This window comes from Corvus kubaryi, unplaced genomic scaffold, assembly GCF_017639235.1.
Source record: "Corvus kubaryi isolate FWS band 111438036 unplaced genomic scaffold, C.kubaryi_AGA036_p1.0 37334, whole genome shotgun sequence".
In the NCBI taxonomy this organism is placed as follows: domain Eukaryota; kingdom Metazoa; phylum Chordata; class Aves; order Passeriformes; family Corvidae; genus Corvus; species Corvus kubaryi.
In genome coordinates, this window is record NW_024581108.1 from 1,701,465 (window position 1) to 1,726,628 (window position 25,164).

Sequence of the window (25,164 nt, forward strand, 5' to 3'; positions counted from 1 at the left end):
GGGAGATAGAGGGGAATAACTAAAATGGAATGATTTGAATGTGCAAATACATCAGTGGCCACCAGGGTAGGTCAGACAGGAATGTACACGAGACACAGGTGGATTGCACTGATCGCTGTTTCCAAAGCAGCTCAAAAATAAAACAAAAACAAGCCCTGCACCAGTTCTATCGTACCATCACTAAGTACCAAAGCTTAGAGTCAGTGAGACAGGTTAGTGAACCGTTTCCGTGGCAGGCGGGCGAGCGCCAGTGCTCAGAAGGCATGCTGGGGTAGGACTCTCACACGCTCCTGTTCCCCACCTCCTATGGCGCCCTGTGTCTCCAGCCTGCTCAAACACTCCAAGCTTCTTCCAAGAGCTTCTTCCAGCTGTCCCCGGAGCTTGTGGACCCCTTCCAGCTCCACCTGCAGAGCGTGGTCTCTCGCAGCACTAAGCAGACACGCGGCACAGAAGGGAAGAGGGTTAGACAGGCCACAGCCAGCGCACACCAAACTGGCCCCTCCATCAGGGACACCGATGCCAGGCACAGCCCCGGGTGCTCTCCAGGCAGCTCAGCCACCTCCTGCTCACCTCAGACCTCTCCAGAGCACAGCCACCCCCAAAAAAGGCCCCAGCCCGTGGTAAGGGCCTCATAGTCACAGCTGTTCTTCAGTACTTTCCCAAGCACTCCACTTATGTGCTCCCTTGCTATCAGGTAGCTCAAATATCCCAGAGGCTGCAGCCCTGTGAAGGGCAGGGGATTAATGCAGGGAACAGGCAACTGCCTGGACAAGCATCTAGAGAGATCCTTACCAACCCAACAGTTGGCTGGGAATTTGACAGCAGTCTCTGAAAGATGGCCAAGGGTGGGTGGAAAACTGAGCTGAGAAGAGATCAGCCAAGGAACAGAGATGGAAATCCCATGACAATGGGGGGAGTTTAGGGAGCATTTAAAGCTGGCCACTGCAGCCTCTTCAAGGGAAAAAGACAGCCTAAAACTTGGACTCTCAAAGAAGCTTTTGGCTGATCCTTTGCCTAGACTCCTTCTTTCCCCACTGAAAAGCTCTCAGACTTGCTGAATGATCCCGGCTTCAGGGATTGCCCCACTGGACCACCCACACCTGCCCTGGCAGTAGAGCAGGGCAGCATAGAGCCAAGGCAGCCTCACTTACCTGTCTGGATGTGTGTGAAACTTCACCAGGCTGCCATAGAGCTGCCTCTCTGCCTGAAGAGCCTCATTTAATCGATTCCTCTCAGCCACCAGCCCTTCCAGCATCAGTAACAACTGGTTAGAGAGAAGAGACAAGAGCAGCTCTTAAATAGAGACAGAAATCAAAGGAGGTATCTAGCTGTCCCTGACAAAGTGGGGGTTCTCCTTCCTCTCTTGCTTGTGTCCAAGTTGATCCATGTCATCTCTGGACTCACAAAAAACTTTGTCCCTTGGACAAGTGCTAAAGAAAACGATCTTCTCTGTATTCCCACATTCACACAGCTTCCAAGAACAAGCACATCTCAGCACATGCGAAGGCTGAAAACAAAGCCTTGTAACTGAGGACCAGCAGAAATACAAACACTACCTGCTGCCTTCTGTTTCCAGTAGCCTCCTGTCCTCGTGACTCTGCTACGGCCACTTTCTCCCGAAGAACCAGCACCTCTTGTGTCAGCCTTTCCACAGCTGGAATTTCTTCAGGATCCACCAGCTGCATCTGCAGATCCTGACAACCAACAAACAGCAGGAGGGCTCAGTGAGGAAGGGATCAGTAACAAAGACAGCTGGACCTTCACAAACCTCCCTGGAATGCAACTGCCAAAGGTTTCCAGTGTTTGCAAAGATCCAGGTCTCCTAAGAAAAAAATGCCAAAGCACTGAGAGTGGATTAGGCACAAACCATAGCCTGCAATAAGAACCAAGAAGGGACACGATGCATTCTGATTAAAGGACTTGAAGGAGAGTGTTTGGTTAAACAACAAATAACAAGTCTGGGGGTTTGTGGCCTTTGCCTTCTGGCCAAAGGAACACAGAGACCTGTAGGCAAACCAGCAGCAACAGCATCCACAGCCAGCCAGACACACTGGTCTGAGGATGTGTGGGACGAAAAGACTCCTCTGCAGCCTTCCCAGGTGGAACTGACCCAGCCTAGCATAGTATCTCACCTTGATCAGGTCCTCTTTGATCTGGATGGTTCTGGTCAAGGACTCGATATCCGAGGCCTGCACCTGCAGCTCCTCCTCCTGTGTGGCCACGACAGACTGGAGAGCAGTGAGCTCCTGCTGCAGAGGGAAGAGAAGCCCGTCAGAGACTTCTGAAAGCCCATACCCCCTGCAAGCTGCTGCCCCATTTCTCTCACAACAGTGGGGTCCAAAACCGCCAGTGAGGGGCACCCCTAAGGTCTGCTGAAGGTAAGGGAGATCAGCACAGGCTCCATCACAAGCTCACCCTGCTTTCCCTTTCCTTCTTCACCATTAGCTCCAGCTCCTCTTTGGCATTGACAAGATCCTTCTCCAGTTCTGCTGCTGACATTGTAACTGCAAGACAACTTGGTTACTGCAGGAACACTATGTGTCAGTTCAGACCCCAGGATCACACACAATTCCTCTCTGGCAAGACAGGGCCCTGTCTTGCTTGTGCTCCCCATCACACTGTCTCTTAGTAAATGCTCTTCTTCCCTGCTTGATCTTTCAACACCAGCCCAAAGCAACAGCAATATCACAGGCCTGCTGTCCTACCCCTGGCAAAGTTCAAGTGTCCTGGTCCCAAGGCAAAGCCCAAAACAGTTACAATTACCTCAGCTCAGCTTGAAACAGTCAAAAACTCTCCAGTGGACAGCATGAGATCTTGAGTAGAAACACCTCACCTCAAACCCAACAGCAGCCTTTCTCTTTCCCTTACTTCCATCCTCAGACATCATCCAGAAAAGAGGCACAGCTTTATTTCAAAATTTTCTTGTTCAATGCTCTCTACTCTTCCACAGTTTTATGTAATCATGTTTCCCCCACAGCAGAAAGCCCTGGTCATATATAGGGACCTCAGAAGAAGCTGCCCCACACTCACCTCCCTCTGTCCTGCAGCTGCTGTCCTCCTGTGGGGATCCAGCAACGACTGTAGTTCCACAAGCTCTTAGCAGTATTTCCTGAAAACATAAAAATCTGCAGGTTTGCATTTTCATGGGGAACATACAGCTTCCCCAGAACTCCAGGACTGCACCAAAGCTGCTGGCTGTTCTGTTGACACCTCTAAAATGTGAAAACACAATGAAGGGGATATAGCCAGGCAGCAGAGACAAGTGAATTGCACCCAGAAGTTGTATGTGTGGGGAACAGGGCACTTATTTTATTTGGCACCAAGAAGCTGCTGGCAGCAAGTGTCTTCACAGTAAAGATTAAACAGGTTTCACTCAACTGCAGCAAGACCATCTTTCAATTGAGACTCATCTTCATCTCAGATGCGGCCCAAAGGGACCATGCAGGAAGGAAGACACATCTCTGGAAGTCTCTAGAGCTCACTGATCCTGGGAATAGAAACCTGTTTACAGCTGCTTAAAAACATTCAACACGTCAGCTCACCAATAAATCGTTAACAGCTGCTCAAGTAGGAGCCATGGCATATGCAGCCTTGGAGCTGTGTTCAGCCTCAAAGGGGGTTTTAGCAAAGCTGCTTTAAAAATACCAACTCCAATTGTGGAAGAGACAGCAAACAGCCAGCAGGCTCTGCCAAGAATTAGTGGGACCTAAATTTAGCTCTCTTGTCCCCTCCAGAATGTGACAATGTCAGGGAGGGGATTGCAATACAGCAAGGCAGCCCAGCCCAAGGAAGGAGTGGGTCAATGCTGGAAGGTCAAAGGGTGGATGTCTTTCATACTCTCACGTGCCCCAAGGATTCAATTACTGCTCCATCAAAACAAAAAGAGACACTGAGTGACAAAGGCTGGTGAAATCAAGATCAGAACATTCAGGCAGCATTCCTGCTCCTCAGTTTCTTCTCCTCCTATAGGAAGTCTTTTCCCTAATCCCACTTTCATTTCTATCATTCTCTGTGGTGCTCTTCTCTCTCCTATTTCCTTCTGTGGCAATCAGTTTTTTCTGAAGCCCCAAGGCCACAGGCAGAGAAACACAGTGCATGATTCTTACTTGTATGGATTGTTTGTCCTGCTTCAATGGCCTGGCACCAGCTGATGGGGTCCCAGCAGGGTCCTTCCCCAACAGGTGCTGGCGCAGAAGTTGTAGCTCGCAGCTCCTTTCAGCCAAAGCCTGTGCCATCTTCTCTGCAGCCACCTGATTGAGGGGGAAAATTAGGGATAGGGCCAGGACCAGGGGTAGGATCCTGGTCCCTCTTCTTCCTTAGAGACTAAGGGAAACCATCTCAGTATTTATCCGTCACTCGAGACTCAAAGTGCTCTGCAAACCAGCCTGGCAGCCACTGCTCCTGGCCACTCACACCCACTCCAAGTGCAGCCTTCCCATCTCTACTCGCCAGCGAGGCTCAGCCTGTCACCTATGGAGGAACAAACTCCTCCATTTCTCTCAGCCCACTCACGGGCTTCTCTTTGCTTAACAAAAGCCAGGGCCACCCACCTCAGCCTCCAACTGTGGAACTGCACAAAACTCACTCTGCTCAGCTGCTCCTTGGTGCTCAGAGCCTGCAGCAGCTCCCGAATTTCAGCATCATGCTCCATGGTTTGACGGTTCCGGTCACTGAGGAGATCCTGCAGCATCTTCTCCTTGTGCTGGAGACGCAGGCACAGCTCCTCTGCTACCTCACTCTGCCCGGGGCCCAGCTTGCACAGCAGAGTTGCTGTAAGTTCCTGAACAAGAGGGAGGAAAGGAGAGAGACTGTTACTGTCAAACTGGAAGTTGTTCAAGGACTCTTCAGTTCAGGGTGTAGCTGAGAGAGCAGAGTCAGCAGGCACAGGTACGTAAAGGGGCCAAAAGCAGCCAGCCTCCAAACACTGAGCACAGCTTCAGGTGAGGCAGGCAGCAGGCTCTGGTTTGGGACCACTCTCTCTATGGACAAACTGGCTGAAGGCTCAGAAAGCCAAGCTAAGGCCTTACCTCCACTTCCTTGTTCCTGTCATGCAGGCAGGTCTGCAGCTGTTGGATGATCCCCTCCTGCTCCTTCTGCCTGCTGCAAGATTTGGCCTCAATCTCCTCTTTGAGCCAGCAGAGGTTTTGGCAGGTTGCTGAGACCTGCTCCAGTTCCAAGGTTTTGGCTTTCAGGAGGCTCTCCAGGCTCTGAGGACCACAACAGAAGCAGCTCAACCATGGACAGAGACTTAATCCTGAATTAAGCAAAACTGGAAATACCAGTCTCTACTGCTAGCAGAGTCACACAGATTCACCCATCTGTTCCAGGTGTCCTCTACACCCAGCCCAGAAACAGGAGTGATCCAGGAACTTGCCCTACACACAAGACCAGTGGAAGCCAAACACCTGCAGACACTCTCCCCAGCAACCACCAGAGCATTCACAGGAAGCTCTGTCTAACACCACGTCCCCACAGCCATGCTGGACTCCGCAGGCCCAGGTGCAAGCACTCACGTGAATGGTGGCCTCGTTGCTGGAGAGGACATTGCGCAGCCTCTGCAGGTCACTGCCACGCTCCCGGATTGAGAGGCGGAGCTGTTGTAGCTCTTGCTCCTTCTTCTCCAGGGCACAGAACTTCTCATCCACCGCTCGCTGTGTGAAAGAGGGGATCATTCAGAACGGAGTGCTGCAGCCAACACTCCCCGTATGTTGGACTTCAGCTCCCCCTACCAGGGGGACTCCTCAAAGGATGAGCCACAGGGAGCATGCAGAAGATATGGTCACCCCTGGGGTCAGCCTGGGGCTGATGGTAACCCAAAGGCTGAGCCTCAGGGACAACTGAAACATTGCCTACAATATGTGCTCACCTCCAGAGCAGCATCCCTGTCACTGACACGCTGCTGCAGTTTCTCCAACATGGCATTCATGGCTGCAGGGCTCTTCTCCAAGCTTTGCTGGCATTGCAGAAGCTCCCTGGATTCCTAGAGATCACACACACACCCTAGTCAAACTGACAGCACAGTAACCTCCCCCACCTCCGAGAGCAGCACAGGAGAATCAGGGATAACTACCTCCACCCTACGCTTGCTCTAGCCTTCACATTAAAGGGTGGTAGTCCCAGCACCTCGGGCTGGCTGACTAGCACCTGCCAGGGCTCACCAGGCATTCCTGTGGGCACCTGTGCCTTATTCCTCATCTTGGGGGCCCAGAAGCCTCTCTTTCCTTCCTTTCTTCAAAGGGCATGCATGAAAACTACAGACAGACTTTTGCATGGCCAAATACCAAAGGAGGAGCAGGGACTCCATCTATTATGCTCAACTCAGATCTTTCTGCATCTCACCTGCAGAAGCTGCTCCTTGCGAGCCAGCTGCTGAGTCAAACGCTGAACTCTCTGCTCCTGGGCCTGCAGCTCATGGCTTTTCTCCCACTCCAAAGTCTGGAGCTGCTGAGCCTTGTCCTGCAGCTCTGCCTGCAGCTGTTGTACCACAGCACGCAGCTCCTGCAAGGAAAAAGCACATACCTTGGAATTCAGTCCTCAACATGCAGGCCAGTGTAAGGAAGCCAAGAACAGCTAAAAATTATCTGCAAGGCTATAACTTTCACATCTCAAAACACACTTTCATGATGGTGAAGTTTGAATTTATTTCATTTCCCAAGGTATCCATCCATCTAAACCCCCTTGCTCTGGCCACGGGCAGAGCTTTAGTCAAGCACAGCTAACCTGTGCAGCAGGGGACATGAACATCACAAAAAGAGACGGGACATTTGCACCAGCCAAAGATGTACAAGTGACAACATACCCACTATCAAGGGTCTTTGCTGATTTTAAATCCTCAGCTATGACACAAGGAGGCTGGAGAATTTTCCTTGCCACATGTGGCAAGGGGTTAGGCAAGTGTGCCCAGTCTCCTGTCAGCAGAAATGACGAATGAGAGCAGAGTATTGACTACATCAGTGCTTCTTAGTTGTGTAAACCCAGAAACTTCCAGGCTAAGTGCTTGTCATACCTGGCTGTGTTTCCAGGTTGCCTCTTTCTGCTGCTCTTCTTCATGGACTGTGGTCTCCAGGAGCTGGGTTGCTCTCTTGGCTTCAGCCAGCTGATGCTCTTTCTGGCGCTGAGCTCTCTTCAGTTTCTGCAGCTCCAGTTTGGTGCAGAAAAGTGTGTTTTGGAGATCGAGCAGTGACATTTGCTGCTCCTGGGGTGACAGTGGGCTCTCTGACACCTACCAAAAGACAGGGTTCAGAGAAACTCAGAGATTCTCTTCACATAAGGGATTTAAAAACCAGGATCCCTGCAGAATGAAACCTGACATATTTGAGGCCTTCCAGGACATACCTGCAGCTGTCCCAGATGGTTTCTGTGTAACATGTCCCGCAGCTTGGCCATCGTCTCGTTCTGCCCTTCAATGATGTGGTACAGCTCTTCTGTCTGAGTCCAAGCACAGGAAGCCCAGTCAGTGGCAAACCAAGCACAAACTCCCCCTTCCCAAGCCTCCAGCCTGGACTATGACACCTCAGCACCACATGAAAGGGTTTTGCAAGAAGTAATTTACTGAGATGCAGGATGCCAAGCAATGGCTCAAGCATTCCTTTTCAGCCACTGCCCACAGGGCTAGCACAGCTCCCTGTTCTGGTGAGCACCACCTGCCCACCCAAAACTGTTACCTTACTCTCTTTGCCCTTCAGGGCCTCATTCAGACTCTGGATTGTACGATCTTGCCTTTGTGATGTTTCTTGGACAGATTTTAATTCAAAATTCAATTCGTTCAGCTTTTCCTGTAACAACTGAAGACAGAAATAGGTTGGGTTTATTTAATCCTGCCTAATGCTCTATGTAAACACTCTTAAGACTCCCTCCACTCCTTACTCCATACAGCCCTGGTGCTGACGACATCAAGATCAACGTGGGAGTCTGTAAACACTATTGGAGCTGGGTGGAGACCAGTGAGTAAACACATATAGGACTTATTCCAGTGCTTCTGCTCCCTCAGGTGCAGGGCAGAGGTTTCAGGCTTGGGTTCACAGATCATACTGCCTCCCACATACTCCAGGAGAGTCTTACTCATGCTGCCCAGCAGCCCTCCCTCCCAGTTTCTATCATTTGTTTCTGTTTCCTCAAAAGCAAAGGGGCTGCCTGAGCCCAAAATCCTCCCAAAAAATATGAAAGAAAAACGTCAGCATGAAGAAGCTACACATTCACTGATCAAATCAGTGGCTTATTTAGCATTAAGTTCTGGCATCAGCACAACAGACCCCAGCCAGTGCCAGCATGCCAACAGTATGGCTGTAAAGCAAAGGGGAACCTCTCACTGGTCTCCGTGGCTGGTTTACAACCTGAGAAACTTTTGCCTTTGATACTCTCACCCTAAAGAAAATACCACCCACTCAAACAGTTTCAGGACAGTTTGCTGCTTTCACCATAAAGCTCATGATACAGCACATGTTGTGCGGTTAAACAAGTGCTCATTAGCATTTTTAAACATGCTGTCTCTTGGCATTCTTGAAGTTGGATGATACATCTCTCCTATGAACTTACTCAAGACTCAACTTCTTAAGGAGCTGGTGCTGCCACGTAATTTCCTCTTGTTGCTCGTTAGTTTACACACCTGTCCTGTTATCTCTTCTCCAAGAGACACTCCCCCTAACCTGTTTAAACACTTCTAACTGCATTTACTGGGCCTTGGGTCTCTATTTCCATCAAGCTTTGCAGTCCAGGAAGCTTCAGCACCTTATGGCTATCCCCAGATTTAAATAAATATTCCATCCCAGTTTGTCTTCCACACTTAACCTGTTTTTCCAGAGGATATAATTTACTTTAGTGTTCAAGAGCATAATTAAAAACATATACCTTTATCAACAGGTGTTAATATTGATCTGCCCCAAAAGAACTCAGATACATGTTTCTTTACCAAGTATTTAAATAGAAATGAAACCAGGACGCTCTCTACATTGATCTCCCTTGCTGCTTGAAGACAGAATGCAGCCTTCACCCCCTCTCTCCTACACCAGGCTCAGCCCATGCAAATCCAAGAGACAGGGAAATAGCCCTGCGCATCTCTCCTTCATCAGCTCCTGGAAGGCTCACCAGGCAAGTGGAAAGTTCTTTCAAAATAATGATTTGCAAAATTAAATATGGAAAAATTACACAGCCCAGCTGCAGGAAAAAAAAAGTAAATGCTTTTCATTCAAGCTGGCAGACAACTGAGACTGACACAGCAGCACACACCCTTGCTGGGAGAGAGGTGCAGGTACCTGCCTCCAGCCAGGCCAGAAGGCACCCTCTGACACTAACCACATCAGACTCACTAGGCAGTGGATGTGCTGCTCATGAAGACATACCTTGTTGGCAGCTTCAAAGTGCTGGATTTTGCCCTGCAGCTCTGCTGCACGCACATCGGACACATGCTCCCCTGCTGCAGGGTTACCTGGAGCTGGCTGCTGACGTTCATCCTGCAAATTCTGAAAGGAGAAAAACAGCGAAAAATGAGAGGAGGGCTCAACTCTTGCACTGGCTTCTGTTCAGCTGTTGGCCATCACAGACCCTGCAGCATGGGTTTAAACACGCTCCATGTGCGTTTCTGACTGGCTCTGATCATCATTCTGCCCATGTTTCCCTTCACCTGGGTGGCAGGCTGGCACCTGGCAGCTCTCTGCCTCATCTAGCAGAAGTGCCCTGGTGCCCCAAGGCTCTGATTGGGCTCCCTGTCTCTCCTCACTGCTGCACCAGGAACCCAGCAGCTTGTTTAGCTCTAACCACAATCTATGGGCCAATGATGGATCTTCTCCCCACACCCAAGCCATATCCCTGAAATCTGCTCTCCTTCCCATGCACCCTGCTGGCCTTTTAAAAAAGCTTCAAAGCCAGCACCGAAATGGTTCCCATGTTCTGCCGAGCTTCTGTGTCTTTATCAAAACTACAACCTTCAATCCTTCCCACCAGCTCCCCTCCTGTCACAACCTAGCAGCCACCCCCTGCTCTGAACCTCTCCACTTGTGATTTTCTGGGCTCTCCTTCATGACTCCCAGTACTCCAGCACCCACACCGTGTACAATTCCCTGCAGCTCCTCAAACAGGAGCAAATTCAGTGCCACAGCTGAGATTTTTTTTCATGACACATACCCATTTACTGGGAATGTAAACAGCCTACTTTGTGACACGTGGCCTGCCAGACCCGGCTGGCTGAGCACAACACTAATCCCTTGTCATCCCTCCTTACAATTTCTGTGTCTCCCGCCCAGTGAGTTAACTCCTTAGGGCAGCACTTCATCCCAACCACCTCTTTAGCCCTCACAGGACTCCTTCAGTATTCCTGAATATTATCAGCGACACAAGACTGACTGCACTGGTGCCTGCTCTAGGTGGGAGCCCTGGAAAGGGCTGCAAGGATGCAGCACAGAGGCCATGGAAACGTGGCAGGTCTTTTTGGAGCACAAACAGGAGCACCAGATCCAGGCAGTACAGCACAGTGAGAACAGTCAGTTCCGATTAGCTCTGTCAGACTGAATCCTCCTCTTCAGCAGCCACAGAAACACTGTCTGTGGGAAAGCCAGGCAGCGCAGGGAAGCTCCTTCAGGTCTGTGCACTGCTTCTCACAGACAGAAGTAACACTTCCCTTTACCCTGATGTTTTGTTAGGATTTTAGAGAAAACTTACAGTCATGGTGATTACAAATTTTCTCTGCCAGAAGGCTTTGCGTGAGACAGGGAGAGCTGCTGGAATCTGTCACAGCAGCTATTTTGAAATAAGGTTGATTAAAACAGAGAGAAAAAAAAAGAAAACCCCATTTCCTCAATTTTCACATTAAAAAAAAAAAAAAAAAAAAAAAAAGCAGAAAACCTGGAAGGAGCTAACAGCAGGGAGGGGAAGGGCAGAGCCAGCTCCAGAGTCCAAAGTTCCAAAGCCCCAGCTACCTCCCTCGTGCCTCCCTGCAGCCATGTCAGGAGCAGAGCTCCCCAGCAGCTTCTCCAACACCAGCATTTTACTGACAATCTCTCCTCAGCACAGCCCCAGCTGTGCCAGCACACGCTGACCCCAACAGAACACTTCTTTAAAAAATAGTAATCATGGCATTATCTGAGCCTGCCAAACTCAGATCTGCCCAGCACAGCAGGGAAGAGCCTGGCTGTCAATAGGGCACCACTTCCCTCGCTGCCAGCACGGCACCGCAGGCAGCTTCGGGAGCCTCTCACAAAGGCTCCGTTTGGTGCCACTTCCCTGGGACTGTGGTGGGGAAGGGGAGGAATTGTTGGTTCAAGAAAATCCCCGGGAAGATGGTACCTACAAGGTCACCAGAATGCTCCATAAATTTAAAGAACTGCAAAAGCAGTAAGAGAACTGTGGTCTATATCCTAGATATTCCTTTCACATTTATGCACAGGAATCGCTGGATGGCAGCAGCACCTGACTTATAGGAAGAGTGTTGCTCTTACAAAGAGAAAGAAAAATCATTTGTACAAGAACTATTTAGCCTACCAGCTGCATCTGCCTTCCCATTTTTGTTCTTAAAGCCATCGGAAGGATTAAGCCCTTCCCCCTTCAGCCAGACCCTGAGCTGCTACTGTCACGGCAAGGAACCGGCAGTGAAAAATCCCGCAGGATAAATTCCTGGCAGGGACGGTCGGATGGCAGAGGTTGTAGAAACTCTTCAAAACACAGTTCCTAGACGAGGATGGCCATGTGTGACACAAAGCCAACCTGTAAACACGCCACGCTGACTGCCACGTTGTTCAGAGAAAGCCCAATTTTATCCTGCAAACACATCCCTAGCAGTGAAAATCATCAGCAAATGACACGATGCCCTGGTTCACATCCTCAGCCGCCGGCTGCCAGCGCGATGCCTTTGTGCTCCAGATGAAAACTAGTTTTCCTACGTTCCTCCCTAGCATCGTTTCTTGAGCAGGCTTTTATGGAAAAAAGCACACGACTCCGGGAAACGCCCGAGCAGATGGGGCAGCAAGCAGCGCCGGCTAAAGAGGAAGAGCAATTCAGCACTGCCACGGTTGCCACAGTAATAAACGAGCATTTTCCTAATCCCCCAGGCTACCTACAGCATTAGGCAGCACTAAGGCTGCTAATGGGAATGCAATTAGGCTGACACGGATATTCCTGAATTGAACCTGACTGAGGCCTTCTATTCGTTACGGAAAGTAGTAAAGAAGTTACAAGTTCAGCTTTTTGACTGCATACTGAACAACATTTCATTAAAGCCAGCGAACCAGAGGCAACCGGGAGCTAGGACTGCTATCAAGACAGATAACAGCATCCCAAAAGCAGGAGCTTTCATCACCCCTCAGCAACACCTGCCACTAATTGATAGATCTTTTCAAAGGATCAGAAAATAAACCTATTATCTTGAATACCAACCCTAAAGTCATCCTCTGGCACAAATCCACCTGCAAGGAAAACACCTTTTCCTCAGGGCATACGCCACAGATGCCTGGGCGGCTCTGGCAGGTCGGAGGCCTGACCTGCAGAGGCAGCGCTGGAGGCAGGCGTTCCTCACACTCCAGCCATTACTCAGGCACAAAGAAAACACATTTGCTGCAAAACACATGCCCAGAAGCTTAAAATACTCCCTTTGGTTGTGGATAAAAGCCACACCGACTTCTTAAAGATGAAGTGAAACTGGTGTTTTCTCAGCAGGAAAATGACAAAGAGCTTAGACCCACCTAGCAGACTGCATTGTCAGGGAGGGCTGATGGGGGGGAAGGTTAATTTCCCAGAACACCGGGAGGAAACGGGAGACAAGAGAATGACTGAGGAGAGAGGCAGCACACCTAAAAAGGACCGAGCTGCCTATTCTTAGCCCCGGTTCAGCCACACGTGGCTGTCTGCATTATCTCAGCACAGAAGAATCCCCAGTGGGCTCAGCACTGGACCACGAGGACAATGCTCAATTGAACGGTGGCACCGTGACCTCTACCTGTACCCGCAGCGGCATATAATCCTCACAGAGGTCATCCCACAGCTCCTGCAGTTCAGAAATTTCCAGGGGAAGGCCCAAAGGAGCTCTGGAAAACGATTTTCTGTCTGTGTTCAGGAAGGCAGAACTAGCACACGCTAAGCCAGCAGAAGCACTGCCATCTGCCAAGTCACGGCTGAGCTTGGGAGGGGGCAAGCTGGACTTCACAGGAATAGGTAGTCGGCTGCCTCGGGGGCTCTGAAGGGGTTTATAGTCCAAAGTCTTGATCAAATTGAGGGCCAGCTCCAGCCTGTTCCCGCTCAGTGAAGAGCTTGGGGTCATGCGGTCATCTGAGAAATCGTCACATTTCCCATTCCCTTTCAGTCCCTTATCTGCATCTTCATCCTTCTGCTGTGGAGGGCTTGCCTCCACAGTGGTGTCCAGGGACTCAACAGAGGATGCAGGCGTGCCTTCCTCCATGCTGTCCCCATCCACAGCCACCCTGGAGCTTGTGGACTCGGCCACATCACACACAGATGACTCCTCGTTGCCTATGCTGGCTGACCAGCGGCTGGACAGCCCGCAGGAGATGCTTCTGGCCACCTTTCGGGGCACTTTGCAGATGGCTTCATAGTCAGCATCAGCCACACGCAGGGCAGCACAACCCCGGCAGCGCCGTGGGCGGTTCCCTGTTCCCTCAGAGTGGTGGCAGCTGTGTGGCTCCAGCCCATGCTCTTCTTGATCCATCCAATATTCAAACCCAGAGTAAGTGAAGTCCTCCTGAAGGAGGGCAGCGTACCGTGCATCAGGCAGGTTGGAAAGGTCCACAGTCCCCTCCCCAGCCCTGTCCTCCGTGCTGGAGTCATCGTTGTTCCTGCGGTACATGCTTGCAATGCAGAATTTGAGACGGTCCTTCTCCAGCAGCAGCTTCTGCAGGCGCTCGATGGAGAGGGCTTCGATGCGAGCGATGACCGTGTCGAACCTGTAGATGCGGTCCAGCATGAAGGCACACTTGCTGCACGCGAATTCGGACCTGCCATCCCGGCACAGCTCCCTGCCCAGGACGTGGGAGAGCAGCACCTGCAGATTCAGCTTGGCCGCCGTGTGAAAGATCCATCGCCGCTGGTTGCCACACAGCTCCCGGCCGCAAATCCGGCAGTTTTCCTTCATCCTCCCTCCCTCCTGGCACCCAAACCTACTCCTGCAGGCTCTCAGACCTTCCCGAGGTCAGCACATCTCCCTCAATCCCTGAGCCCACTGGCACGTCTCACCGCACCAATCCCCTCTTTTTAGGGTGGTGACACGCCGGGACTCTTGATGCAACAGAAACATCCCACACTACACCACCTCCTTCACATCTTCACAGCCACACCTGGGCTGCCCCTTCTCCTGGCTGGCCCCCTCGCCCTTCCGATGCTGCTCCCTCGCCTCACAGCTCGACCCCCCGATGCTGTCCCCTCTCTCCTCACAGCCCCCGTCCCCGGAGCTGCCCCTCACCGCGGGCTGCCCCTGCCCCTCCTGCCCCGGCCCTTCCGCCCCGGCCCCTCCGCCCCGAGCCGATGATGCTCCTGCCACGGCAGCGCCCGGCTTCTGGCTCAGATTTCAAGATGGCGGCGGAGCCAGCCTTCCGCGCATGCGCAGTACCCGCAACGACTGGCGGGATATGTAGTTGCCACGCCCGCGTTACGCATGCGCAGTGCTGGTCCGCGCCCTGCCCGGACACACGGGCAGCGCCGGGGGTCGCGGCAGAGACACTGACAGGGATCTATCGCGACGCGACAGCGTAGGGGTTCAGTCTCAGTGCCAGAGCCACCCACCCACACACTAGTGCTTGGCTCCAATGCAAGTGCCTGTCCCAGCTCCCTACCCCAGTGCATGTGCCACGTCCCCGTTCCAGTGCCACTGTCTGTCCCACTGCCAGGTTCCCACCCCGATGCCTGTGCCACGTCCCTGTCCCCATGCCAGCACCTGTCCCAGTGCCAGATCCTCACCCCAGTGCCACATCCCCGTCCCAATGCCAGTGCCTGTCCCAGTGCCAGGCCCCCACCGCAGTGCCAGTGCTACATCCCAGTGCCAGCCTGCCCCAGTGCCCAGCCCCAGCAGGCAGTGTGGGTGGGCATGTCCCCACAGCACAGTGCCACCAGCACCTGCACAGCAGCCCACGCCCGTGGGCAAACACCAGGGTCCCCTCAGGACCACCACACAGGAAGCTCACTCACGCACTGATGGCCCACGGCTGCTGGGGACAGCACCGTGCCACCAACATGCAGCATGGCCAGAGCTATGCAGCTGCCAGGAACATGCCGCTCTGATCTCTCACAGCACCGAAATCCTGCCTGGCACCATGCCAGGCTGCCAGGAGTATTTTAATACTTGGGATTTAAATGGCAGATGGGAGCAAGCGGCACCAACACCCGCAGAAGGACTGCACAGGCTGGTGGCCTGTCCCCTGACAGCTCATACCATGTCCTCTGAGGCCCCCTGGTCCTCCTAGTTCCTCACAATCACCTGACCCTGCCAGCCTGAACATGGCACAGCCCTGGCCACAGCCGCAAAAGGAGACAGGGATGACAACAACCAGCCAAGCCCTGAGTGGATGTCCTCCTCCCTGGGGTCCCTCCACTCTTGCCCACTTACCTGCCCCTCCATGACTGGAGACCCCTCCAGGCGCTGCTGCAGGTCATGCTTCTCTGCTGACAGCATTTCCACGAGCTGGTTGGTGGCAGCCAGCTCTTGGGTCAGCTCTTCGATCCTCCTGAAAGGGACAAAAGCGCATGGGATGCTCAGGGATTGGGTTGGCCCTGGGATGACACTGGGGCCAGCTGACAGAGGCCAATCTCTGGGGCAAAGCAGAGCAGCCTCAGGACTGCTCCCCCTTCCCCACAGCCCAGCTCTCCCCCCTTGGGGTGACCCCTGCACCCCACCAGATAGGCACAGTGCCTCAGTCGTGCCCAGCACAAGCCCCCTGGTAGTCCCCAGGGACCAGCACAGGGCACAGGCTGACAACGTAGAGGGCACAGGTCCTGGACACTTACCTCTGGGCCATGGTGCCGCAGCCATCATCGCTCCTGTCCTCCTGCTTTGTCCTTGCCACTTCCTTCAGCTTCCCTGTCAGCTCCCGGCATTTCTCTGCCTCAGCTCTGGCCAGCGCTGTGGCCTGCTCGGCCTCACTCCGTGCCAGCCTGGCCTCCTGCATGGCAGCAGGGTGAGCCCCCAGGCACCGGCCCCCAGCTCCTCCCTGGCCCCCACTACCCCTTGACTCACTTCCTGCAGGAGCTGGATCTTGTTCTCCAGGAGCTCGTAGACGTGCTCCGACTCCCGCTGCCGCTCCTCATACTGCTGCCGGAGCACGGCCTGGTTGCGGGTCGTCTGGTTCTCCGCAGCCACCCTGCCAGGCACAGCACGGTGTGCCACTGTGTGGCATGGCATCTCCCATGACATGGCATGGGTTGACACGGCATAGCATGGCTTGGCACTGTGCAGCGTGGCACAGCATGGCATAGCACAGCATGGCATGGCCTTTGTGGAAGTCTCCACCCCAAAGCAGCTGGGCTGGGTGATCTGTACCACTCCAGGTGCCCTCAGCCTGGCTGCCTCCATGTCCTGCACACTCCCAGCACTGCTGCCCTGGGGACACAGCTCCTGTGGCAGCACCGGGACCTGTTTAGGCTCTGACTCACCAGAGCACTCCCCACACACTCCCGAAACCAGCTGCTGTGCCACTGGCCTCCCTGCCATCAATGCCTCACGGTGAGACACCCATACCATGGCCCCTGGGCACAGCACAGCACAGCCCTCCCCCACCAAACAGGTGCTGTCCTTTATTTTTGGCTGGTGCCGGGGCTGTAAGAGGAGCCCTGTGGATACCCAGCCCCACTGCAAACCCCTCCAGCCCCACTGCAGGCCCCTCTACTGCCTGCTATGGGCAGGGTGCAGGCAGACACCCCCGTCCCCATGCCCCCACAGCCACTGCAGGCAGTGCGTGGGCACCATGTCTGCCCTGGGGTGAGGGGTTTGGCCAGCCCCACTCACCATGTGTTGTCCAGAGCTTGTTGCTTCTCCTGCAGCTCCCGCTTCAGGCTCTCCACCTCCACCTTCAGCTCAATGTTCTATGGAGCAGGAAGGAGGTGGGTAGGATGCCCACATGCTTGCCTGGACCCCCCAGCCCCACTGCCCACGGGAATGAAGCAGAAGTGGTATGGGGGACCCCCACCCCACGGCAGGGCTTTGGGTGCTCCTGTCAGTGAGTGGCACAGGTGGAATTTTAGCCTGTCGGCGCCAGGATGGGGTGTACCCACTCCATCTGTCTGTCCCCAAACTGGCACTGTCACCCACCCCGGGCACCCCACCAGGCTGGGGACGGCCTTCGCAACCCTCTCCCCACTCCTGTCAAAGGAAATGAGGGACAAACTCCCACACAGCAGCTCCCCCAGCCCCAGTGCCCGATGCCCTCCCTGGCATCCCTCCCGGCTACACTCCCCGGACCCCATTCCCTCCCAGAAAAGAGAGGAAGCCTCCTCACCCGTCTCCTACAGGCACTCACCCGCCGGTAGACATCGTCCCGGCTGTCCTCGCCCTTCTGCTGGACGCGCTCCTCCAGAAAGTAGATGCGGAGCTTGAGGCTGAAATTCTCCTTTTTGAGGTCATTGAGGTGCTGGGAGAGCGTGCGGTACCCGTTAGCCATGGCCGGCGCTCCATGGGGCGGGCATCCCGGCACCCCTCACATGGCGCCGCCGGGACACAGCCTAGGCTCCCTGCGCGCCCGCAGCTCCCGTCGCTGGCCCCGCTGCTCTCCCTTTCCTCTTTTTTTCGCCTCCCAGAGCTATTTGAGGAATCGCTGGAGCGGGGACAGCGAGTGGTGAAACCCGAGCCCCGGAGGCCCCCACGCGCCGCAGCCGTGAGGGCGGTGAGGGGAGCGTGGCGCCCGGCCGGGCTCAGCCCCCTCTCCCTTTGCCTCCCCCACCTGCCCGCGACCCCTCCTGCACTCCACACCCCTCTGCTGTGTCCAGGGGACCCGGCATGAATCCTGCAAGCATCCGGCAGTGCCGGGAGGGCCCTGGCGATGCCATGGGGGGTCCCAGCGCCCCGCGGTCTCACCTGCTCGAAATCCCGCAGGGTCTGTGTCTGGGCGAGGGGACCCATCTCCAGATCCCGGAGGAGACACGTTTGCACCAAGGGGCCAGGCTGGGGCTGGGCACCCGGGGGGCCACTGGACGCCCTCGGCTCGGCTGGCACAGGGTCCTCATCGCCTTCACCCCACGGCCCTTCTTGGGAAGCTGGCAGGGAGCAAGGGCGAGCAGCAGTCAGACGAGCAAAGTGGCTGCTCCACACCTCGTCTGCCCCCGAGGAGAGACATGGGGATGCCTTGGGGCCCAGAAAGCCACTGGCCATCCCTGAGGCAATGCACAGGTGCATCCCCCTCGGTGGGGCACGGGAACGGGCCATGCAGGGTACCGGGGGCTCTCGGGGTGCCTTACCTGCCATGTGTCTGGCTCCGGGGACCACAGCTGGCGCGTCACTGCTGCAGGGGTCCCTGCGGAGAGCAGCGCACGGCCGTGTCACACACAGCATCGGGGGTCCAGGCCTGGCCCCCCCGCACCACCCCGCGCTGTGCCAGAGGGGCCAGGGAGGGTGGCTGGGGGCCCACTGGTGTCTGTGCACACGTGGGGATGCACGTGTGTGTTCCCACAGCCGCCGGGCAGCGGCTCTGAGTGCAAAGACACGAGGCCCTGGGGGCTGTGCAGATGGCGGTGTCCCCTTAGTAGCACTTTAGCTCCATTAGCAGCCCTGTCAGGGCCACCTGAGCCCCCACAGCAGACCACCACAGCCCCCAGGGAGGATCTGGGGGAACGAGGCAGGGCTGGCCCTGGCTGCTCTCTGAAGGACCCTGTGCCTCTGAGCTGTCATGGCTCACCAGCTCCCCACCGCAGCCATAATCGGGTTTATTTTCAGCTCAGAAGTGTGAGTCATTTCATAATTTAAAAGAAAGAGAGAAACCCCAACAAATAAAAAAAAACCTGGACTGTTGGGATTTTTCCCTTTTAAAGAAATCAGAATGTTTATTTTCTAATCTCAGCCTGACAGCTTTTTGGTGGGGCCCAATGAGCAGGGAGGTGGGCACGTGCCCCAGCACCAGTGTGGGCACAGTGCCCTGCCCACATGCACAAGGCTGAGCCCCAACAGCCAAGTAGGGACAGCATGTTCCTGTGGCACATGCCATGGTAGGGTCCCCGGGACCATGTCCCCAGAGCCTTCCACACCACACCAGCACCCTGCAGCAGGGGACACAGCACTGCCAGCCTGACAGGGAGCAGGGGAGGCAGACACAGGCTGCCACAACCCCTGCAGCAACAACCCATCATGGAGGGAAACTGAGGCATGATGACTTTAAACACACTGTCACCGGTCAGGTGTGGCTGCGTGCCCTGCCAGGCACCATAGCTGGCATGATACCCAGAGACAAAGCAGCCAGAAATGTTGTACCTGGAGGCACAGCACCCAGAGGTGCAGTGCCCAGGGGCATCTTACCCAGAGGTATGGAACCCAGTGGCACCCAAGTTTCAATAACCATAAGTGTGATGCCTGAGGAGACCTGATACCAAGAGGCACAATATCCAAGGAGGTGTGACACCCCAGGAGGACCAGTACCCAGGGTGTGACACCCAGAGACAAAACATCCAAGGAGCCACGATACCCAGACTCAAGATGCACAAGGATGCACAACACTTAAGGAAGCACAGTACCCAGTGGCATGATATCCTAAGGCATGATGTCCCTGGAGGCAAAATACCCAAAAAGGCACATTAACCAGTGACATAATATGCAAGGCTCGACACCCAGAAGGGTAATACTCAGAGACACAACAAACAAGGAGCCAAGCACTTGATGCACAAGGAGACACAATGCCCAGTAGCAGAATACCCATAGGGACAGTACAACAGCCAAGGAACTGCAAATCCTGGGGATGCTGTGGGGTGATGACCAAGGAGCCAGGCAAGGGCTAAGGCTTACTATCTACAGCCTACACTGTGTACCCTCCACGTTAACTTTGCAGATGGAGATGTGCATAGTTGACATCAAGAAAGGATGAGCTGGGCAAAGGAAGAGGTCCTGTGAGATGAGATTGTCCTGCTTTGGCTCTGAAGAACTGCACAGAACGGAACAAAGTCCTGTGACTAGAACTTTGAAGGACACCATGGCCAAAAAAGTAACTTTCTCCAGATTAAGGGTTATTTAAATAATGAAACACACACTGCTGCACAGGCTAATAAGCTTAATGAAATACCTGCTGCCACATATATGTCTCTATTACTCAACCCTCCACCTAGATCATGCCGTATGTAACATAGGAGGAGGGGGATAAGATTGGGCTATACATAAAGAGGGTAGAAATTTCGCCTAGTTAGAAGGAAGACCCAAAAATACCTTGGAGACGGGCAATGGGCTACTCTCCTCTCCCTTGTCCCAAGCCAGGGACACCTTGCTTAGGTTTCTGCATGTTACTGTTAATATTACTTGGGTTGACACAAGTGTGTACCATCCTGAGAGGGAACAGAATGGGCCCAAAAATGTTGGAAAAACAACAATAAAACAATTGTTGATGCAGTATTGAGGGCAACTGATCTTGTGTGCAAAAGGAAATCAGAGCACCCTCTCTCCTAAAAAATGGCAGATGTAGAATATACTGCTTTGAAATCAGAAAAGGAGCAACTTAAAATGTATTTGGTCACAGCTGAAAAATAGGGAAAAGCAACTGCAGAAACGTTTAGGGGAAGAGAAGGAGATAAAAATAAAAATTGGAAGAAAAGGTAGATATGATGCTTGTGTGAGCTCCTGATCCCCCTGCCATCATACAGATTAGAAAACTAATCATATTCCCTGAGGAACAGGATGGAGACATATGGGGTGACCCCAATGCCAGAGAAGTGGGGGAAGATGATTCTTTGTCTCCTTCAAATCCCCCTGAGGATGAAGCCAGATGCATTATAGAAACAGAAGAGACAACTGAACCTTGAGGAGGAGTGGGAAATCATACCCGAGAAACAATCCCATTCAATCTGATTCAGTTTGAAAAGTGCTGTGCCCCTAAGCCAGGGTGGACTGAAATTCAGCAGGTGGAATCCTATGAATGCATACATAATGACAGCCCATACATTCTGATTCCAGGTGGGCCTCCTCAACTATTAATGACATTTCTAACAGATAAGGGAACACATATTCCAGTATTAGCACAGCAGGACACTGAAAAACTGGGCAGAGTTGAAATCACTGGAATGAACGGAGCAAGTGCTACGTGCCAAACCACCAAGGCTAATTTATGGCTCCCAGGCGATAAGCACACGTCCTCCCCTCACTTTGCAGTAAAAGATCACAATGGAAACATTTTTGGTTTCGATGTTCTGAGCAGCCAAATCTGGCAGCTGATGCAGAGCAACTTTTGGTCCTCCCGCTCAACCCTGACCCTAAAAGAAATCCAGATACTACAGTGCATTCACCCCACACGGCACTTACACTCCCTCATTCAAAAGCTACTAATGTACCACGATACAAGTCTCTGCTGCGGCACAAAATTGAACTCCTGAAGTTACAGCTGATTTCAAAAAAAGACAAATCAATGCCAAAGCCCACTCCTATATAATGCACCAATTAATAATTCACCAAACTTTCACCCCATACAATTCACCAGTCTGGCTAATCCAAAAACTGGAATGGATATGGCAATTAACTGTTGATTACTGATGCATAGACAGGGTGGGACCAGGTTTGGAGAAAAGATGCCAATACTGAGCCTTTAACCACTGCTGTGCCAAACGCGGAGGAACTGGTAACTCAACTTCAGGGAGTGCCCCAGTCATGGATGGCAACCTTGGGTGTAAAAGATATGCTTTTTGTGATTCCACTCCAGGAACACAACAAGGCTTGATTCAGGTTCACCGGGAAGGGAATGTAGCATATTTTTAATAGGCTGCCCCAGGGATATAAACACTCTTCCACTATTGCTCATAAAGCCCTGGCAAAGTCTTAGCCACAGTCTGGCCCCACCAAAGGTTACAGTGTATCAGTAGATCAATGACACCATCATCATCGAATGACCCCAGAATGGCCTGGTGTGGAAGGAATCTTAAAGATCATCTCATTCCAACCCCCATGGGCAGGCACACCTTCCACTAGCCCAGGTTGCTCAGGGCCACATCAAGCCTGACCTTGAACACTTCTGGCAATGGGACATCCACAGCTTCTCTGGGTAACCTGTGCTGGTGTCTCACCACCCTCAGAGTAAAGAATTTTTTCCTACTATCCAATCCAAACCTACCCTCTGTCAGTTTGAAGCCATTCCCCCTTGTCCTGCTCTTGTAAAAGGTCTCCCTCCATCTTTCTTGTGGGCTCCCTTCAGGTACTGGAAGCCCACAATTAGGCCCCCCTGAAGCCTTCTCTTTTCCAGGCTGAACAAACCAAATTGTCTCATAGAGAGAATTCTCTCAAATTCCCTCAGAGAGGTAGGTGCTCCATCCTTCTAATCAGCTTGGTTGGGTAATACCCTATGGTAGTTTTGCCTGCAAGGAAAAATGTGAGCCTTTAGCAGTCCTACATCCCAGCATCAGGGGCCCAAGCAGGAGGTTAAGTTCTTGGGAGTCTATTGGATTAAAAAAGCCACTTCTGTTCTCCTGCAAGCCCTGGAAAAAACAGAACATGGGCAGAACCTACCTAACATAAAGGAGTGACAGCATGTTCTGGGGACTTTAGAATTATTAAGAGAACTGAGGTTGTCCCAACAGCTTGGTCCCATGTACTTGACCAACTCTATCTATGGGGAATGGGGGTTCAGTGAACATGGTTCCCATTTTAATCTGTATCAAAAGGGGCTGGAAGAGCCAGAGAGAGCACTAGACAGTAGCTGCCACTCTTTCAATGACACTGGAACAAGATATTCCTATCTAGAGAAGGGCTTGCTGTCCCTGGTGGGGAGGTGACACAAACAGAACAGATAAGGAAAGAACAAAGGAAAGGACAGAGTGAGAGTTTGGGGGGGAATACCCAACTGACTGATACCAGGCCATCCTGTGCTGGTTACAATTCTTCAGACTGGGACCGTGGCAATGGTATTAACAACCCAAAAATAACCTTATGCCTGGGAAACAAGTATTACTGCTCAGGGCCACCCTGAGGCGGGGCCAGCCCAGTGCAGTGGCTGCCTGCCAGTTCTGGGGTGAATGAGCAGAGCACCCACTTTCCCAAAGTCCAGCTGCCCGGCCAGCACCCCACACAGCCAGGGTGGCAGCACCATGCCTGGCCATGGGAATGCTAGGCCAGCAGGAGCCCAGGGCTCTGCTGGGCTGAGTGGGGGGTCTGTCCGTGTCCCCCCCCCCCCCCCCCCCCCCGTGCCCAACACTGGGAATTTGTTTGCTGTGAAGGGGAGGTCACTGCAGTGCTGCTGGGGCTGCAAGAGGACAACAGCCCTTTCATGCTGGCTATGCCAGCCTGGAGCATGGAGCAGAGCTGCCGGCACAGCACAGAACAAGGGGGGCATAGCCCTGGGGCCCCCCCCTCAGCAGGCAGCACTGCCCATCCCCATGTACCTCCAAGCCCTGGCATGAGGGGCACCACGCGGCCCTGACTCAGAGCACTCACTGACTCACAGCATCTCCATGGCATCACACCAGGGCCACTGCAGCCACTTGCCAGCAGTGGCACCCTGGGGTGCCATCAGGGAGAGGGGAGAATGCAGGGCTGGCAGCCAGGGCCAGGGCACATGGGCTACGTGAGAGTGGCTGCTGCCCACGGGGAAAGCATCCTGGGGTAAAGCATCCCAAAAGCACCAGGCACTAGAACCCAGCAACAGCAACTCACCTACTACTGCTACTGGACCACCTCCAGCGGGGAGACAGATGGACAGAGGGATGGATGGAGGGATGGACGGCAGGCCCCAGCCCCGTGCTCAGCAACAGCCAGTCTGTGTGCCAGTGGCTCCAGGCTGGCAGAGGGGTTGTGGCAAGGGCCAGGCAAGGCCAGGGAGAGTGTGGCAGCTTAGATGACGAGCCTGGCACATCCCAGCTCCCTGCTGACTCGTTGGCACAAATGTCTCAGCGGGGGCGGAGTGCCACCACGGAGGAGGTGGAGCGGGGGCAGCCGTCCACAAACACGGTGGCTGCCTCAGTGTGTGAGCACAGCACAGAGCGCCGGCACGGCCACCCACCGGCCTGCACACGGGGCGCGGCAACAAGGTCTCCATTGAGCACAGCAGGACGGGGGGAGCCGGGGGCTGGCGTTACCCACGCTCCCGGCGAGGCGGCTCCCGGCGCTGCACCGCAGGCGTGGCAGTCGGCACAGCTCCCGAGGCCCAGCAGCCCTGGATAGGTGCCGGGACAAACGGTCTGGCCAGCGGCTCAGTGTGGCATCGGGGATGGGCAGAGCCAGGGGAAGAGCAGGCAGGATGAAAAGGGGGCTGCGGAGATGGGGCAAGCCAAGCTCCCTGCACCAACACCCTGAAGCCTTCCTTCAGGACCATGCTTGACCCAGCACCTCCCAGTAAACCTCACATACCCAGTGCACCGAGGAGAGCTTAGTGATGGTGCAGGCACCAGCCGAGGATCCTACAGGACCGTACAGCTCCTGCCCTCTCCTCTGGCGCACACGCATTGCCCTGACACCCACAGGTCCCCATGGCACAGGGCAACGAACACCAGTGTGCCCTCGGTGCTGGACAAGGGACCAATGTCCCTTTCATGCACACCAGTGACACCCGAGTTCTCTTGGGCTTGCCTGGTGCAGGGCCCAGAGAGCCGCCAACCCGGGGTCCCAAAGCCCCGTCACCAGCTCCAACCCACGGTACTCCAGCAGCAGGAAGGGGCACCCACGGCCCAAGGGAATGGGGCTTGGGACAGGAGGTGTCCGGCCCTGCACAGCCCCGAGGGAGCACTGATCCCGGCCGCATGCCAGCTGCATCCCGGCGGCACCGATGCCGGGAGGTACCTGGGCCTCAAGCTGCCGCGGCATCACCACAGCCCAGCGCGGGCATACGCAGCCCCCGCGGGTGTCCCGGGCAGAGGCAGCCCTCTGCGTGCCCGGATACACGGACATCCCGACCCGCATCACCCCGGACACGCGCACCCGTGGATGTCACACGCGCGCACGGACACGCTCCTCACCTCCGCCTCGGAGCTCGCATCCTGCTGCCCCGCCGGGCTCCGCCGCACCGGGCCGGGCAGCACCGGGCCACGCACCAGCGGCACCGGGCTGGCCAGCACCGGGCCGGCCACCGCGGG

At 54.2% G+C, this 25,164-nt stretch overlaps 1 protein-coding gene across 9 annotated transcripts in view; it reads right to left on the reverse strand.

The window, feature by feature from the left end:
- LOC121665488 (myomegalin-like) overlaps positions 1–25,153 on the reverse strand; it is a 36,190-nt gene extending 11,037 nt beyond the window's left edge. For 3 of the 9 annotated variants that reach the window (XM_042029770.1, XM_042029769.1, XM_042029765.1), the window contains exons 1-17: positions 12,923–14,332; positions 9,339–9,458; positions 7,665–7,784; positions 7,336–7,428; positions 7,007–7,222; positions 6,340–6,498; positions 5,867–5,980; positions 5,514–5,651; positions 5,028–5,207; positions 4,586–4,780; positions 4,107–4,250; positions 3,031–3,109; positions 2,416–2,504; positions 2,133–2,249; positions 1,557–1,694; positions 1,152–1,264; positions 302–429 (exon numbers count right to left, since the gene is read on the reverse strand). In XM_042029770.1, the coding sequence (XP_041885704.1) occupies positions 302–429; positions 1,152–1,264; positions 1,557–1,694; positions 2,133–2,249; positions 2,416–2,504; positions 3,031–3,109; positions 4,107–4,250; positions 4,586–4,780; positions 5,028–5,207; positions 5,514–5,651; positions 5,867–5,980; positions 6,340–6,498; positions 7,007–7,222; positions 7,336–7,428; positions 7,665–7,784; positions 9,339–9,458; positions 12,923–14,071 (3,292 nt within the window). In that variant the 5' untranslated portion in view covers positions 14,072–14,332. Of the gene's footprint in view, positions 1–301; positions 430–1,151; positions 1,265–1,556; positions 1,695–2,132; positions 2,250–2,415; positions 2,505–3,030; positions 3,110–4,106; positions 4,251–4,585; positions 4,781–5,027; positions 5,208–5,513; positions 5,652–5,866; positions 5,981–6,339; positions 6,499–7,006; positions 7,223–7,335; positions 7,429–7,664; positions 7,785–9,338; positions 9,459–12,922; positions 14,333–15,538; positions 15,657–15,936; positions 16,092–16,165; positions 16,290–16,933; positions 17,011–17,444; positions 17,556–17,998; positions 18,178–18,378; positions 18,435–25,047 lie in introns of those variants that run through there. The other 6 variants (XM_042029767.1, XM_042029773.1, XM_042029771.1 and 3 more) reach the window with 4 other exon arrangements.
- Positions 25,154–25,164: the final 11 nt, after the last annotated feature.